This window comes from Protomyctophum bolini, assembly GCF_963924005.1.
Source record: "Protomyctophum bolini genome assembly, chromosome: 14".
NCBI lineage: Eukaryota > Metazoa > Chordata > Actinopteri > Myctophiformes > Myctophidae > Protomyctophum > Protomyctophum bolini.
Genome location: NC_137875.1, coordinates 23,262,600 through 23,279,683, shown reverse-complemented (window position 1 = coordinate 23,279,683; position 17,084 = coordinate 23,262,600). Strand labels below are relative to the sequence as shown.

The 17,084-nt window shown below is 40.4% G+C and overlaps 1 protein-coding gene across 1 annotated transcript; it reads right to left on the bottom strand.

Annotated features, from left to right (window-relative positions):
* Window positions 1–7,999: 7,999 nt before the first annotated feature.
* On the bottom strand, window positions 8,000–15,646 carry vax1 (ventral anterior homeobox 1; the record flags this gene model as incomplete). Its single annotated transcript, XM_080781727.1, has 3 exons — window positions 15,419–15,646; window positions 13,417–13,604; window positions 8,000–8,542 (listed from the first exon to the last, which is right to left on the bottom strand). The coding sequence occupies exons 1-3, from the start codon at window positions 15,636–15,638 to the stop codon at window positions 8,000–8,002; spliced, it is 951 nt and encodes a 316-aa protein (XP_080637853.1). The 5' UTR covers window positions 15,639–15,646.
* Window positions 15,647–17,084: the final 1,438 nt, after the last annotated feature.

Sequence of the window (17,084 nt, the reverse complement as noted above, 5' to 3'; positions counted from 1 at the left end):
CTCTCTCTCTCTCTCTCTCTCTCTCTCTCTCTCTCTCTCTCTCTCTCTCTCTCTCTCTCTCTCTCTCTCTCTCTCTCTCTCTCTCTCTCAGCTCCATCCATGCATCATTGTTTATGTTAGAAATGCTGAGTAGTGAGTATGGGTCCCCAGCAGGTAGAAACTGCTGGGGACTAACTTGCAAATGTTGAGCAATATTGATAATTGGCATAATTAATGTGACCATACCATTAACAACCTATACGGCATTGGGATACATCACTGAGGATACGTCCCAGGTGCATCCATGTGATGTATTTTTGTTTTAGTTATTCTATTTATAGCGACTATAGGAATAGACTACGTGACAACCAGGAATAGTCTGGTGACCACTGGAGAGACGGGTGGCAGACGGAATGTAAACAGCAGTCTGGTGCAACCTTTTACAGTCTATGGGTGCAACGCACAGGGGCTGGACCTGGTGAGAGCAGGAGTGGACCTGGTGAGACGTAACTCGGGACTTGATCACCCCGGCTGGGTCACCTGAGTGAGGGGTATGATGTTGGGAGACCCAAAACCCAGATGACCTTGGGATACATCACTGAGGATACGTCCCAGGTGCATCCATGTGATGTATTTTTGAGTGGTGCAACCACTCCAAGGAACAGCAATGTCCGTGTTCACCTATGTGTGTGCCTATGTACTGTATGTGTTGGTTCATGAGCACCAGTATGACTATGACTACCGTACGAGTAGGGGCGCTGTTGTGCCAGAAACAGAGAGAGAGATGGTATTAGTGCTGCACTGTTGCCTGCTAATGAGAGGGGGGGGAGGGGAGTTGCACCACTCAGTTCACACGGGTGTGATTTTTGTTTTTTAGAAGGCAAAAAAAAAAAAAAAATCATCATGCTTTATGTAGCATGTGACGTGTCAAACTAGGGGATTTTGATCCCTTGATCGATTGATGCTGAATCCATTCCAAGCAGTTTTAGTTTTTAGTTTTAGTTTTGCCCCAAAAACAGGGACCCTGCCGCCCACCCGCTGGCTACCAGACGGTGGCTCAACTTTTTTGGGTGCCCCCAGATAGTTGAATCCGCCACTGTGTCTCTTGTGACTGACCTTCTCACCTATCTCTAAGGGGGATGCCAGCCATCCGTCTGAGAAAAATCTTTTCGGCCGCTTGAATTTCCCCATTGAAATGAATGGGATTCTTATAGGAATTATTTCCGTCCCCTGTGATATCATGTGGGTCAATCCATCGTCATTGAGTAGCAAGCTTACCGAGCTACTCGAGCCCACACTCTTTCTTCAGGAGCAGTATTTTCTAGTTATTATTATTAAACTATTCAGTTTACGACGTCATATGTCATAGCAGGCTTGGTAAATGGTAATACAAGCAAGTCATTTTCCTTTTTGTCAGATAGGCCTACTTGGTGTTGCAGTCACACCATGTCCTGCATGGATGTTAACTACATGGCCACACTGGAAAGGATGGAAGTCATCAAGACAATAACAAGAGCCCTGACATCATGGTGAGTGGATAACAACCTCAGTTTTCACATCAAACAAAACAAACGACAGGAGGCTAATTCAAGTTCCACTGTGAAAGCAATGTGTTACCTGGGCTGGTAACATCATGTGGGCTCTGACATACACAATACTGTAAGGTGGAAAGACAAGCCTCTTCTATGTCCACAGACTAAAGAGAAACTACCTCTACTACAGTGGCTCAGGGGTAGAGTGGCTGTACAGTTCGATCCCGCGGAGTCCCCCTGAGTTAGTGTCGAAGTGTCCTTGAGCAAGACGCAGAAACCCCTAATTGCTCCCGATGAGCAGGTTGTGACTGACATGTGCTGACTGACTGCATCACTTCCTGGTACAGCAGATGCTCAAGACATGACTGCAAGGCAAGGGCTATAGAGGGTGGTTTACAACGAATACAGCAATTAAAGGTAGACAGTAGACACTATGGAAATCTAGGCACCATCTTTTTGGGAAGACTGAGTACTAGGAAATAGTGGGCACCAGGAAAAGTGGGCACCCTTCTCACCCCAAAGTGCCCAGTTTTCCGGTTTCCCACAGTGCCAACTCATTCTAGCCCATTGTGCCCAGAATGTTTTGGTGCGCTGTGTATGTGACAAATAAACACCTTGAACACCTTTCTAGGGTGGCCATCAGTGACGACGGCCATGTACCGACTATGGGTCATCACTATGTAGATTAAATGCTGATTGCTCACATTCATCCTATTCCACTGTTATATTATTAAACTGTGGCTGAATTAAATCTGTCAGTCGTTAAGCTACTATTGCTTTGTGACCTTGGCTTGAGCAACCATTGTGGCTGTCTCTCTGCTCAATCCATAACCACACAATGTCCTGGTATCTGCTGAGTGCACCGCTGAGTGACAGGTAAAATAGCATGATTGCACTCGCTTTTCCCCTTAAAAACTCAGTTGCTGTTTTCTCATTTTTTAAGCTCTGATCATGTCTCATTTGACACAGCATGTCCAGCACAATAGGTTGTAAGCAAGTGTTTGAAGATCATTTTGAAACATCCTCCCCCCCTCTGCCCAACCAAACTGAAAGAAAAATAAACACTCAAAGAATTGAGACTGCACACACGCACACGCACACGCACACACACACACACACACACACACACACACACACACACACACACACACACACACTTGTATTACTATATTTGTGCGTATTATAAGTCAATATTATAAATGCCCTTTAACCATGTTTTGGCCATTTTAGCCCTAACCCTGCGACGTACAGTATGTGAGCTTGTGGAACTGCTATTTCCGGTGTGTGAGATTGCGTGCAAGTTTTTACTGTATTGAGTCCTTACTCCTTAACATAACGTCTAAATGTATAATTATGAGCCCAACTTGAATATTTTCCAAATTGTAGGCCTAACTAAAGATTTTCTCTTGGGGGAACCAGATTATTGTCCTCAGAATCTATGTTTTTCAGCGTTTCGCCCTCACAACACACACACACACACACACACACACACACACACACACACACACACACACACACACACACACACACACACACACACACACACACACACACACACACACACACACACACACACACACACACACACACACACACACACACACACACACACACACACACACACACACACACACACACACACACACACCTCTGACCTCTCTGATGGCAGAAAAAGCACTACAGACTGAAGTGGTGAGGACTGCCATGGTTATGCTGACAGCAGCCCCTGGAGAGCTCATCCAAACGTTTCAGGCCGCATGCAAAAAATAGCAAATTAATGCAAGTGAAGGACTCCTGCCTACAGGAGCACTGCCCTCATTTTAGAAATATCATCTTTTTTCCCCCCATGAGTCTTTTACAATGAGTTCAAAGGGATATGATTTCCCATAAACACCTGACAGTATTATTCTGTGCATCTGGGCAAGTAAGGTAAGAATCTGAATATTCTATTCATGCTCAGTAGACTACTCTGATTGAAAAAGCAAATGGTTGTGGACTAATGTTTTTCTTTCCCCTCAGTAAAAGCATGACTGAAACTGGAACAAAAGTTAACCCAAAGCGATGTGCAGCATTTCGCAATGGTTGAGCGGCTCCTTAACCACCTAAGCCCCATTTGATAGTTTATTGTACGATGGAATAGGGTTAGCTATATGTTAACTCTATATTGTTACTATATTTAGCGAAAGGGCCTGTCTGTGTGGTGTTTGCATGTTCTCCCCGTGTCCCCTAGGGTGTCCCGCTCTGGATTAAGAGCGTCTGCTAAATGCCTAAATTGTAAATTGTAAATTGTAGGTACCCTCACAAAAAACATGCAGTAATATTGGTCTCTAAACTATCTCCCCCTGGCCAGCCGGGGCGCCTGATGAACTAGTCGGAATAACGTGTTCCTTCCACGTGCTATGTCCGGTCAGGGAAAATCAACCCTGTCAGGTGAAAAGAAGCAGCTTGGACTCCTCATGCATAGACGGAAGCATGAGGGCAGTCTGCTGCGCCCCCAGGTTGGCAGAGGAAGTGTAGCCCAGGATTACATTAGATAATTGACACTGGTTGAAAAATGGCTTGCAAAATCGTGGGATAAAAATTATAGTTTAAAAAAGAAAGTGGTCAAAAATGTTGTTTGTCTTCTTCTCTAGTGTGGAAGTTAGGGGAAAAGTTACACCTGCAGTGACAATTCTTGGAATAACAAAATATTCTAATTAGCAGTTTAACTTAAAAACCTACACCCTCATATCAGGTCAGGATATGCACCATGCTTGTCCCTATATCATCCTCTCTTATGAATGATCAAGCTAGTAAGATAGCCAGTTACTAAACAACTAACAATCCTCGATTCATTCCTTAATTCATCTGTCCATCCATCCACCTGTAGATGCAGTTTCTTTCTGTCCTTTTGGCATGCATGTTTGATTCTCTCCTTTAGCATGGATAAGGTTTATTGTCATACCATATAGAACACACAGCCCTTGGACCACATACTGTAGAACTAACAGCACCATGACATTAACCATGCATTTGCTAACAGTGCAATACTGTAGGTGTACAGTAGCTGTGATGGCCAATTAATCAATCTAGTATTTCAATACAAAACATTGCCATAAGACTTTGTAATAATGTCCTTGTTCATCTATAGATTCTAGAACAAGAGGATGGCTTGACTCGAGTGGGTGGGGGCTGGTGGTCTCTCCAAGCAATCCTTTGATTGCTTAATTGGATTAATTATTTAGTGAGGTTAGCAGAGTGGCTAATGTGCAGGCTTTTCACAGCCTTGGGAGGCCTAGAAGGAGATCCTGTAGACTGGTCGCACATTAGGGCCTAAGAGGTCACTGGATCCGTATGTGCTACAAGAGGGTCATTTTATTTTGGGCGAGACCCCATAGCTTCCTAATCCCCATATCCACTGTATGGCAAAGAAGGGAAGAGGCACAAAAAACTGACAAGACAGGATGTAGCCTTTCTTTCACCTCCCATGGTCTTAGCTTTAAAGGCAGGGCCATGTGACAGCAGAAAATGTGTTGGTGGTCTGGAGCTATGAAAATACCCATTCCCTCCCCTCCATGCACATGGGGGGCGCACGCACGCGCGCGCGCACACACACACACACACACACACACACACACACACACACACACACACACACACACACACAACTTCATGCACTGCCCTAGCCCCCTTTCATACAAAAACCTCTCCGACCTTCTTTCTAATTGGACTTGGGGTGAAGGAAGAGAATGGATGATGGGGGGGTTGGAGGGTGGTGAAGAAGCATAAATGTGACCCCTTTTCTCTCCAGGGAGATTCCCAAGACACAGTGGGAAGGTTGGGGTTCTTTGCCTTGGCTCACAGTGGGGATGGACAAAAGACCCTCTGTCTCCTCTGCTACAGGACAGTCCCTACATACTCAAGCCTAATTTATGCTTCACTTTTCACTTGAAAATACGTCATCTGTGTCGAATGAAATGTCGCGCAACATTTTCTTTTACAACAACCTAGAACTGAACTTGAACATGCCGTATATGAAGAATGCAGATTAGATATCGTGTCCCCAAAGATAATGATAATATAGCTATTTTACGGTACATATCGCTATGGTAAGGTGAGTAGTTCAACTGTTTCAACAGCTTTTATGAAATTAAAATCCTTCAACTTCATGTTATTTGTTTTGTAATAATGTGTGACATGTGGTGCACAGTGCCGACTAAGTAAGAAGAACACTTTTACTGTATAGAGCTGCAGAGGAGCATTTGAATATTTGACCTGAGCTGTAGCTATATTTATCTTTATTGACCAATAGTTGGCTATGCTGACATCATTTTTCATTTAAATACTTCTGAACACTACTTTTCTGGAGAGCTCTGTGTATGTGTTTAAAACTGGTGGATTTAAATTAATGTAACTTAAAAAAAAACAATAAGCTAGTGAGATGGTCTCGAAATATCTTTGGGCTGCATGGTTTGGCTTCAAGAGACATTTCAGTATCATCTGCCGATTATAATACTTTAAATTAGGATATCTATTGAAAAAGTAAACATAAATAGTGTCTCTATTAGTATAGCTCCACCGCTCAAGAATCAGATTTTCTATTGTAATTCATAGAATTCATAATAATACTTTGTGTATGACTATGTACTAAAAGGTGAGTCATTTATGAATATAATGCAAATGTTACCATAACAGCAAATAAATAAAAGATTTCAGTTAAATACACAACAGGCCATTGTTATAGGAGGTATAACTGATGAAATTTATCATAACTTGATCATCATCATATAGCAACATGTATGATAAAAATTAGAAAGAAAACACACAGCTGGCTTTGTCTGCAGCCATATACATAATATATAAGCACGTTTGTATCACATTTCACAAATTTCAAGATATTTCACAACAGCACCACCAAAGAGCTTTGATTGATTTATCACCCCTCTAATACATTCATTCATTCATTCATTGTTTTGCAGATATACTAATAATCTATTAATTACAGACGTGAATAATTTACAATAAAATAACAATTTTAAGGTACATTAGTCATTTTCCATTCTTTTACAGTAATTCCATTCAGCCTCATCGTGCATCTGCCCTCTTAAATCTGTCATTAAAATTGCGGATCTTGATAATGTCACAGGGGGAAGAAATGTATTATTTTGTCTGAAAATTGCTAAACCCTCTGTTATATGTCACTATCTAACAAGGCAAGCAGCTTACTTCTGTTCAAAGTCTTCTTAAAACTCTCCGCCGCCTGTCGCTTTTGTTTCCCTATCCTGTGTAAGCCCCTGTAATGAATATAAACTGTACACCAAAATCTGAAAACCCATGGTATCAAAATCACACACAAAAAGTGGGGAACTGCATCTTTAAGACATGAATGCCACAAATTTCAGACTCAAGTGCTCAAAAGTCATGTAGGAGAAAATTCTCACAAAACTATTTAGAAAACAACCAACACGGAACAATTGAACTATCTTACTGACAACATCTCTTTAGTTTGTTTTGGTCCAAACACGAAAGAAAATACAAACTGATATATATAAGCATGTTATCATAGCATAATACTGCAAGACATCTGCATATGTAAATGGATTCAAATGCATTGTGCTCCCCTTGGTATGTGCAATGATCTCCAAAGATGAGGTGGAACTGAATGGCATTTTATCGTCTGCAAAGCTATATTAAGAAAAGGGCCTGGTTTAAGCAATATTTTCAACTCTTTCTTCTTATCTGTTGCCTGGATTTGGTGACTGAATTAAGTGCTCAACAACCTCTCTCTCTCTCTCTCTCTCTCTCACACACACGCACGCACGCGCACATGCACGCACACACACACACACACACACACACACACACACACACACACACACACACACACACACACACACACACACACACACACACACACACACACACACACACACACACACACACACACACACACTCCCCCTCTCTCTCTCTCTCTCTCTTTCTCCAACTAGCGACTCACTACGGCATAAATCTACCCAACAAATAGTGAAACAAATTAAAAAAGGTACATCATCTAATAGTCTCAATCAATGCCCCTATACTTCCTGCTGTACATCAAGTTACTGCTATACCAAGCATCCATATACTGCAGGCTTCTTGTAACGTGAAAATATGTCTGAATCGATGTGGAAAAAAGTTGTAGAACAGAAAAACTAAATCCTGTTTTTGTAATCTCATGGGAATGTATCTAAGTATTTTCAATCACAGTCCCACAACAGGGAGATGAAAAATGTGTGCAAAATCTTTTCACCACTGCCGTCTTTGATAGAATGAGCACGTATAGGTTTTAGCTTTTTTCTCCTTGTATGAATCAGATGTGCAACAGGATTTACATGAACTGCTACAGAGAACACACAAGACACTGAGAGGTGAGAGAGACCAAGCAGAAGAAAACAAACACAACAAAAAGCTAAGAAGTCATCCCAAACACATCCGGAGGGAGATTTCTTTTGTTTTGCAGAAAGGAATCATCATTCCATAACTTTTTTGTCCATGGAGTCTTTGCCATTTGTCCGTGAGTAAGGCTCAAAAGCAGAGGAGCTCAGGTAGCGGGCTGATAGTTCTTGCAGGTTTCCGGCCAGAGAGCCAGCCATGGACAGCGGGTTAGAGGAGATGCGAGTGGCCACCCCACCAAGCAGGGAGGGCATGGGGAAGCTAAACAGGCCGTGACCCACGGGAGAGCTCTGCAGGCCTGCCACCGTCCCTGAGCTGGTGACTGTGGGGAGAGGTGGGCTCCCGCCTGTTGTCCTTATGCTGCTACCACTACTGCTGCTGCTACTGCTGCTCTTGTTGGCCATGCCCATTGAGGGAGGCCGCAGGGCTGAACCCAGCGTGCCAGCACCGCAGTGGGGCAGGAGGCCCGACAGGCCAGGTGGAGTGAGGAGCCGACCCTGCTCCAGCAGTCTGAGGACGCTGCAGGTGGCAGCTGTTTCTGATACCACCGAACGCAGCTCAGAGTCTTTGCCCTGATCTTTCTTCTGCTTGGTGCGCCGATTCTGGAACCATACTTTGACCTTGGGAAAGGAAGCAGAAAATGTTATGGTCCACGAACAAGCAGTCATAGAATATGAAATCACATACGGCACATATTGTTCACTGCAAAATCACAACAAATTCCTAGTTACAGTATAAAGAAACACTCAGAATTGTGATATGTATTAATACGTATAACATGTACGTGTGCGTGCGTGTGTGCGGACACCAGTTGTAAATTAAGAAGAATCAAGGATCAATCAAGAACCACAACTTTTTTGTGTTATCCTTAAGCTCAAATGGCTGTACCTCGTGCATCTGTCAAATGAAGTATTCAATCAATCAATTCATCACTAACTCATACACAAAAGCAGCAAAATGTTGTTGGGTCTTGAACTGTAGTGATGGTATACAGTCGTAATGATAGGGCTAAGTACTGATGATAATTGGCAAACTTTTATAATTTAACCATATCACTCTAATTTGTATTTCTAGCTAGACCTTGTTTTCAAAATGTGTACATGTAGTGGATTGCAAGTTCGCAACCAAAGTTTGACAAGGAGAGTATTACAGTAAACTAAACAGCGTATCGACTTTGAAAAGGGCTTTTAAAATGTAATTATCTGCCATTCATGTTGAAATAGTGTGTGACTAAACATAGTGTGTGACTAAACATAAACATGATATCTCACCTATAATGTAAACTAAGTGGCCGATGTTGACAATGGACATTGATTGAAAAACTGGTAAGTTGATTTGTTCAGTCCAACTGGCTCATCGTTTTCATGCAATAAATGATGCACGTGACCCCATCACTATAGTACTACCTTTTTTAAACATACACATGTACAGTATGCTACACACACACACACACGCACGTGCACGCACGTGCACGCACACACGCACGCACATGCACAGTGATCAATTAAGTAATTATTGTAGACTTTGATTACATCCAATAGCAGCTGTGATTTCATTCAATCATGGGGAAGAAGACCCACTGTGTTACATAAATATGCCACTGGGTCAGATAATTCAATCAAAGCTTAAAATAGCCTTTACACATAAAATGACTTTTCAGCCTCTTTAGACATAAATCCTGAGTGTTCAGTTAACATTTACACTCTCAGAATTATAACTGGAACAATCAACACTGGGGGACTTTAATGTGTGGGTTTGGATGCAAAATTTCCTCTGCACTTGTTTCAGATCTCACAATGAACGAAGGAAACATTGCTGTAATACATTTATTAAGCGACTTGTGTAGCTCTACAATGCATACTTCCTATATGCATCATTCATATATATTTATATATATTTGGACAACGCGGTCATGGGTTCGATCCCGGACTCCAAAACTCAGTGTATGAGTAGCATGGTTTGGGTGCCGTAACTTAACAAGTGGTGTGCTAAGTACTGGGAGCTGATATAGGTGTTGCGCTCCACCTCAGGAACCCATCTCCCAGTGGGCTAGCTCAGGAGTTCTCAATCTGTGGGTCGCGACCCCTCGGGGGGGGGTCGCCAAATTATATTTATATATATATATGTAGGCCTTATATATATTTGCAACTGAATGGCTGGAAATGGAAATTAAGAGTTTACATACATGCATAAACATTCCATAACGATAATATTTAGTTTCAGTATTTATGTATAATGTATTTTCTCTATTATTAAGGTTGTTGTCAATTTGAATGGGGGGGTGGTGGGGGTGGGGGCTCACTGAAACAGGGATAGGCTCCCGCATTCTTGGCTGACACCGAGAATAAGCCTCTCCGACCTACTTACTTACTTATATGTATGTGTAACACACACACACACACACACACACACACACACACACACACACACACACACACACACACACACACACACACACAGGCCAATATATATAACAACAAACTCCAAACAAAATGCCATAATATATCTATCTCCAACGTTATGAAACCAATGTGGGGACTATAATATAATATAATGCAGGGGACTATAATGGGCATAGATATTGGATAGATATTGGAGACAAAGAAACAGGTTACTAAACTGTAGAGACAAACAGAAAGAAAGCTAAAGAATATCCTCCTACAGAATATTGATTGAAATGTGACTGTGGCAAGAACACTAATATAATTTCAAATGAATGAATGAATTCACGTTTAGGCTGATCCATTTTGTCAATTTCAAATATCCATATGTCAGTTGTTGTACAATATTGTGGGGGGGGGGGGGGGGAGAGAGAGAGAGAGAGATTTTCAATGTGATTGTTTACTACATGTATCCTTGATGAAATCTCCAGCAATCATACCTGATTGCTTTCACACATTGACCATAATTACACATACCAATCAGCAGCCAGCATCCTTACTCAACACTACGCTCGTCCAATCACATTGGAATATTTTATTTTCCTCATTTCACAGCTGGATTAATTCTTTACCAGCTGTTAAGAACTGTTTTATTATTATTTGTATTATTATCTCAGGGTAATATGAACTGCACTGTAATCCAAGTATCCAACATCCTGTTTTCAATATAAATACTCAAAGGGGCATAGACTGAAGATGTATCATTGTACTAAGGTTGCATTCACCATGTAGGAACAACACCAACCAAAAACAGATATGCTGTGAAGCCAGCAGCTCAAACCAAGAAGATTACAGTAAGTGTGCAAACTACAGCAAATGGTTCTTATTTATTAATGTAACACATGAGAGCCTTGCAAATATGTTAATTTAACAATGCTGTCATTAGAGGGCACTTCATCAGCACATAAAGGAGACATTTAAGATTCACAGTAATCAAGGAGCATGGCTGCATGTAAATATCACAACAAAAACGGATAGTTTAAATAAAAAATATATATACTAATGTGTTATGGGAAAATAACAGTATAATGGAAATGGTCTGTAGACTATTTATAATAGTAACATCAAATATTTGATGAACTCGACCACAATTTATAAAAGACATTTTAAAGTTTTGCAAAGGGATAAAAAGAGGTTGTAACCAAAGCGACTATGTGGGTCGAGGCCTGCCACTGGCCCTGCTCAAAGTCAAGCTAGTTTAGTCTCACTAAAACATTCATGGCATGAACTATAAACATATACACAGTAAGAGAGGCAGATTGTGTCATTAGCCAGCTTGCAGGATCAAATAAATAAATTAAAAGTGTTACCAAAGCTCTGAAGCGGAGAGCTTGCTTTCCCCTAAGTCAAAACTATATAGAATGACTGACTAAGTTTGATATGTGATGGTGGCAGCACGAGATACAGAGTGCAAGCACAGTTCACAGTGTGGCCCTTTCCTGACCCTGCAGCTCAAGTGCAAAAGCTCCTGATTTTTCATGCAAAACATACTTTTCAATTTCCGTTTTCTTTAACTAAACGAACGAGTGTTACTCAGGCATGGCGTTATAAAATTGTCATCAATAGGACAGTGGTGACAAGGTCATTCAGATTCTGAATTGTAAATAAAACATGATCTATATTAGAATATTATAGTATTGAGTTAATTAAATTTGCTGTATAATTTTGTCTATTTAATAATGTATTAACATTAATGAATTAACTAATTATTTATAATAAATAATTATTGAATTATTCATATTGTGTATATAACTAATTCATTGCAAATATGCTATGATGTGAACAGAAACATGTCGGTAGCTGTAATAAAATGCACTCGCCCAATTTAATCTTCAGTGCAAATTAATGCAGCTCGAATAAAACCAAGGAATTCTCTGAATAGCATTTCATCCGTTTGCAGTGCTCTTATACATCTTCTAAAAGAACATTTCCTTCTGGTTTGTGGTGTACAGGGACTGGGAGAGGGAAGCGCTATCAATGTCCAACTCTTTTTGCGCATACGGTACTCAATTAAACCCATTTTGACCTGGGAACGATTCTATAAATGTCTTCTAAATCCTGACAGTTTTCTGAAAAAGCTATGTTTCTATGTCAGTCAATTTTTCAAAAATAGCAGACCTACAAGCTCGTAGTGCGCCACTCGGTGGCGCGCTATGAGCTTGTAGATCTGCTATTTTTCAATAGCTAAAGCATAACATAGTGCTAACACCAAAAGGGGTTCCCGCCCAAAATGGGTTAAATCCATTAGAGTGGGCACCATTATCTAAAATTGCCTGTTTTTGTCCAAAATGTTAAAAAATGTAAGATTTGAACAATGGTGTGAAGTGATGTAAAGTATACATGATTTGAACATGCACGGTACATCAGACCTAAATTTGAATATACTAATTTGTTTATGCCAAAAATGATTGGATAAACAAGTTTTGTAGCAATGTGTTGCAATTGTAGAACATTTTTGCCTTAATTGGCGAATGTTCAAGGATGTTCTAATCATGTAGCCTATACTTTACATTATTTAACACAATCTTTCTAAAAAAAATTAAAAAGGGTGTTTTGGGAAAAATAGTAAATTGTGCATCGAGGTGCCCACTTAACCGTAGTGCACACTCCACAGTTACCACAGATTCCAGACAGGCCAATGAGGCCATGTGTTTGCTTCCCTCATGGCCAGACATTGCATATTGCTCCAGTGTGTTGCATGCTCTATATACCGGTCTGCAACTCTGCATTACTGCATCCAGTGTGTTGCATGCTCTGTATAACAGTATGCACTAGTACAGCGATTCTCAACCTGTGGGCCTCGTGGGCTGTGATGATTTTGCAAGTGGGCCCCCAAATAATTATTGTCAAAACACTGCGGTTTTAATGATAAAATGTCATAAAATAAAAAGAAATTTCATGGTATCTTTTCTTTAAAACATTAATTGAATAAATTGATTGATTGATCATTAAAATAAATGCAAAGGGCCCACCCCATCTGAGCACATAATAACATGTCGTGTTATGTGTATAGGATGGATGGAAACTAACGCTAGCATGTCCGTCTGTATTACCTGCGTCTCAGACAAATTGAGCTGCCGGGCCAGTTCTGTGCGTTCCCGTCCCACCACGTACTGGCACCTCTGGAACTCCATCTCCAGCCGATAGAGCTGCTCAGCTGTGAAGGAGGTGCGAGTCCGCTTGGGTCGGTCCAAATCTAGTCCCTTTGGCAGAATAATCTCTCGGATTGAGCCTTTGGCATCTGCAAAAGGAAGACCAACCGAGCCGTGTGAGAAAGGCTATGACTTATAATACAAGGCAATACAATACAATACAATAATTTACAAGGCTGTAAAGTCATATATAAACAAAAACAAAAAACAAGAATAGCTAAATGTTCATAGGCTATGGGTTTGTCGGTTTAGCATGACTTTATGTTGTTTCTTTTCTTTTATAGAATAAAAAAGAATAGAAGAATTATAGTGTTGTTGTTGCTGTTGTTATTATTAATTTAATTGTTTGTTATTATTAATTTAATTGTTATTACAATCACTGTTGTTGTATTATTATTATTATGGATTTAACAACATTGAAATCTACATACCATATCGAATAAAATGTGTTACACCAGTGTACACGCACGCACGCACGCACGCACGCACACGCACACACACACACACACACACACACACACACACACACACACACACACACACACACACACACACACGTATACATATACATATACAATATATATTTCTTCCAGTAATATATATGAGAAACATTTCTTACTATTATAATTAATACGTAGTAAGTACTTACACAGTAATAGTTGTATTACTGGAAGAGTATTATTCCAAAATGATATGCCATGTTTTAATGAAATAAGTAAACTGTGATTTGGTCTAAATTATGTTGGTCAGCACACATTAAAAGTATAAACACCTTTAGAAAATTTAAGAAATTCCTACAATTTTAACAACAACAACAACAACAACTCTACTTAATTTCAAAATAAAAACAAATCTAAATCACTGTAATATACAAGTATTGTGCTTTTAATTTCAGCTAATTTTACTTGTGTCACTACAGACCATACAGGACAAATTCTATTTAAAATCTAAGCTCTACATGGTGTTTGGCTTTTAAACTTAGTATGACATAAATTATGTAAAATCTATATATCTTTTCATGCAAACCAGAAGTGGTTCCAATACTTTATTTATAGTGAACAATTATTGACACAAAGGCTGAATGTAAACATAAATGTAATTAATTCATTTATTCATTCATTTATTTTCAAAATAATGACTGTGTGAGTTATTTAAGATTGAAAATGTATTTTTGTATTGAAATTTTGTGACTATATGACATAGATATAGAACATATGTATTAGTCCTAAAATGCCGGAGTATTCATACTAATAAATATACACAACAAATCATAAATTGTTCATTTAAAGCCAGATTAACGTGGCATATTATGCATAAATCTAGACTAATTTGACACGGCAAGTATACCTAATCAAATAGATTTACTTATGAATGAAACATTAACATGTGAAGATTTTAGCATATTTTAGCCCATTCTAAATGTAAAAATAATTAATGCAATAATCAAGAACTAAAGGGTTGTATGAACAAAGGACAATTTGCTTTAAAATGATTTAGTAATTATATTATTAGTGTTTGTTTTCTTTAAATTGTTTGTGTTGCTGTCATGGTCCAAAATGGCCTACTACAAGTTCAAAGCAACACTAAGGAACACAGGCAAAACACTGCATTATTTTCTTAAGCAATTGAACATTTAAAATAAAGCCTAAAATATACAGTACCTGTGGTGGGAACAGCATTCCCACCACATATTGAGAATGCTGTGGAATGCTGTGCAATATTGCAAAAGTAATATTTTAAACATTAACGGTTGTTATACTTAGTTATACTAGTTATTATACTTTTATACTTATAATCATTTCTAAGAGTTCTGCTAATCATATAATGTTATAAATGGTTTGTCTAAGAATGATACAACATGAACAACACCACAAGTTGTTAAAAAAAGAAAAAGAAAACTCACCTCGGACTAGTATTCTCCGGCAGTAGTCTGGGTCCCCTGTGCTGCCCCTGTTCTTGTCGCAGTTCTCCCCGGTCCCAGAGGGGGTGAAGGATTCCTGCTGCTCCTTAAGGAAGGTCTTGGACAAGCTGCCCTGAGAGTCCTTGCCATCTTTCCCCTCCTTTAGTCCGTTCTTCAGCACCATTGCTTCCGACTCTTGGTTGTACCTGACCTCCATGCTCATTTATCCTCTTGGACCTTTCCGATCGTCCGCCTCTTTTTTTTTCCTTTGTCAGTTGAGAAAAATAGAGATTGCGGACAATATTGCTCGCTGGTTTGTCTAGGCAGAGCAGATTTTACTTTCAAAGCAGCACCTTTTAGGGCAGAGTCAGCTACCTAATGTCCAGAGAAACACTTCCCTAAGGAGCCCTATTATCGCTGACCAAACTCCCTTGCCCAATGATCATGGACTTCTCAGTGAAACTCGACAGTGATTTAATGCTCCCCTCGCCTTGTTACATAGACATCAGACTGATAGATGATCTCCAAATAATCAGAGCCATGGACGCACACTTGCTGTTTCAATTGATTACGGTATTTTTGCAGCCTCCACATTCGCGTAACCTCATGAATACACTAAATTGTTTGTGGAAATAGATCACATCTTAATGGAGGGGTTCGTGCGTCCCGTCCCCTTCAGTTCGGCTGCGCTCTGCCCAGGGAATCAAGACCAATGATTGGTCTTGTCTCGCAACAGAGAAACGCACAGGCACGACTCTTCCAGACCAGAAAAAGTTCCTGGACACCTCATTCTTCCATCCGCAGGACATGGCCAGCCATTATTTCCCTCCGATTTTTCAAACTGTACCTGGTTGACTGAGGATGAAAGGTAACTTTGATTACATGGATGTCGGGGTCTCTTGCCGAACAACAGATCGCTGCTACACACAGCGTCCGTTGCTATAGCCTACTGTTGTACGTGAGTGGGAGAGCGAATGAGAGAGAGACAGAAGAGGAAGCAACAGCGAGAGAGAGAGAGAGAGAGAGAGAGAGAGAGAGAGAGAGAGAGAGAGAGAGAGAAAGAGAGAGCGAGTGAGAGGGAGAGAGAGAGAAAAAACAAGAGGACAAGTATAAGAGCGACAGAGAAGATGAAGAATAAATCCACTTTGTTCAAATTCTGTAAGTCGGTTCCAAAAACTGAAAAATTGCTGGACTCTGCTGTAACAAAACAGTTAAAAGTTTCCTGTGTTGTAGGCCATCAATTGACCACAGCAAACAACGGCTGAGGAGAGAAGCCCAGACAAGGTCCCGTAATTAATGCCACATCCCTAACTATTCACATATACACACCCCAGAAGCCGTCTGCAGCTCTCATAATCTTAACCTACGCATCTGAAAAACACAAAAAGGGGAACCAAACTTGTCATTAGTGCTTAGACTGCCTACACTCTCTCACATACATACCCCTGGAATGGCCCCCACCTCTCTCTGCCACTCTACTTCCAGCCCACTACACACCCACCCACCAACTCTTAGCTATTTTCATTGTCAGTGCAACAATATCTCTGAACACAGCAGTGGCCAGTAATCCAATAAGACCATTGATTAGGCTACAATGATTCAATTCAAACCAATGGCCTTGTGCAAAGAACATTCTCTGGCTCTTCTCGTCACCTTAGCCGGCCAGAAG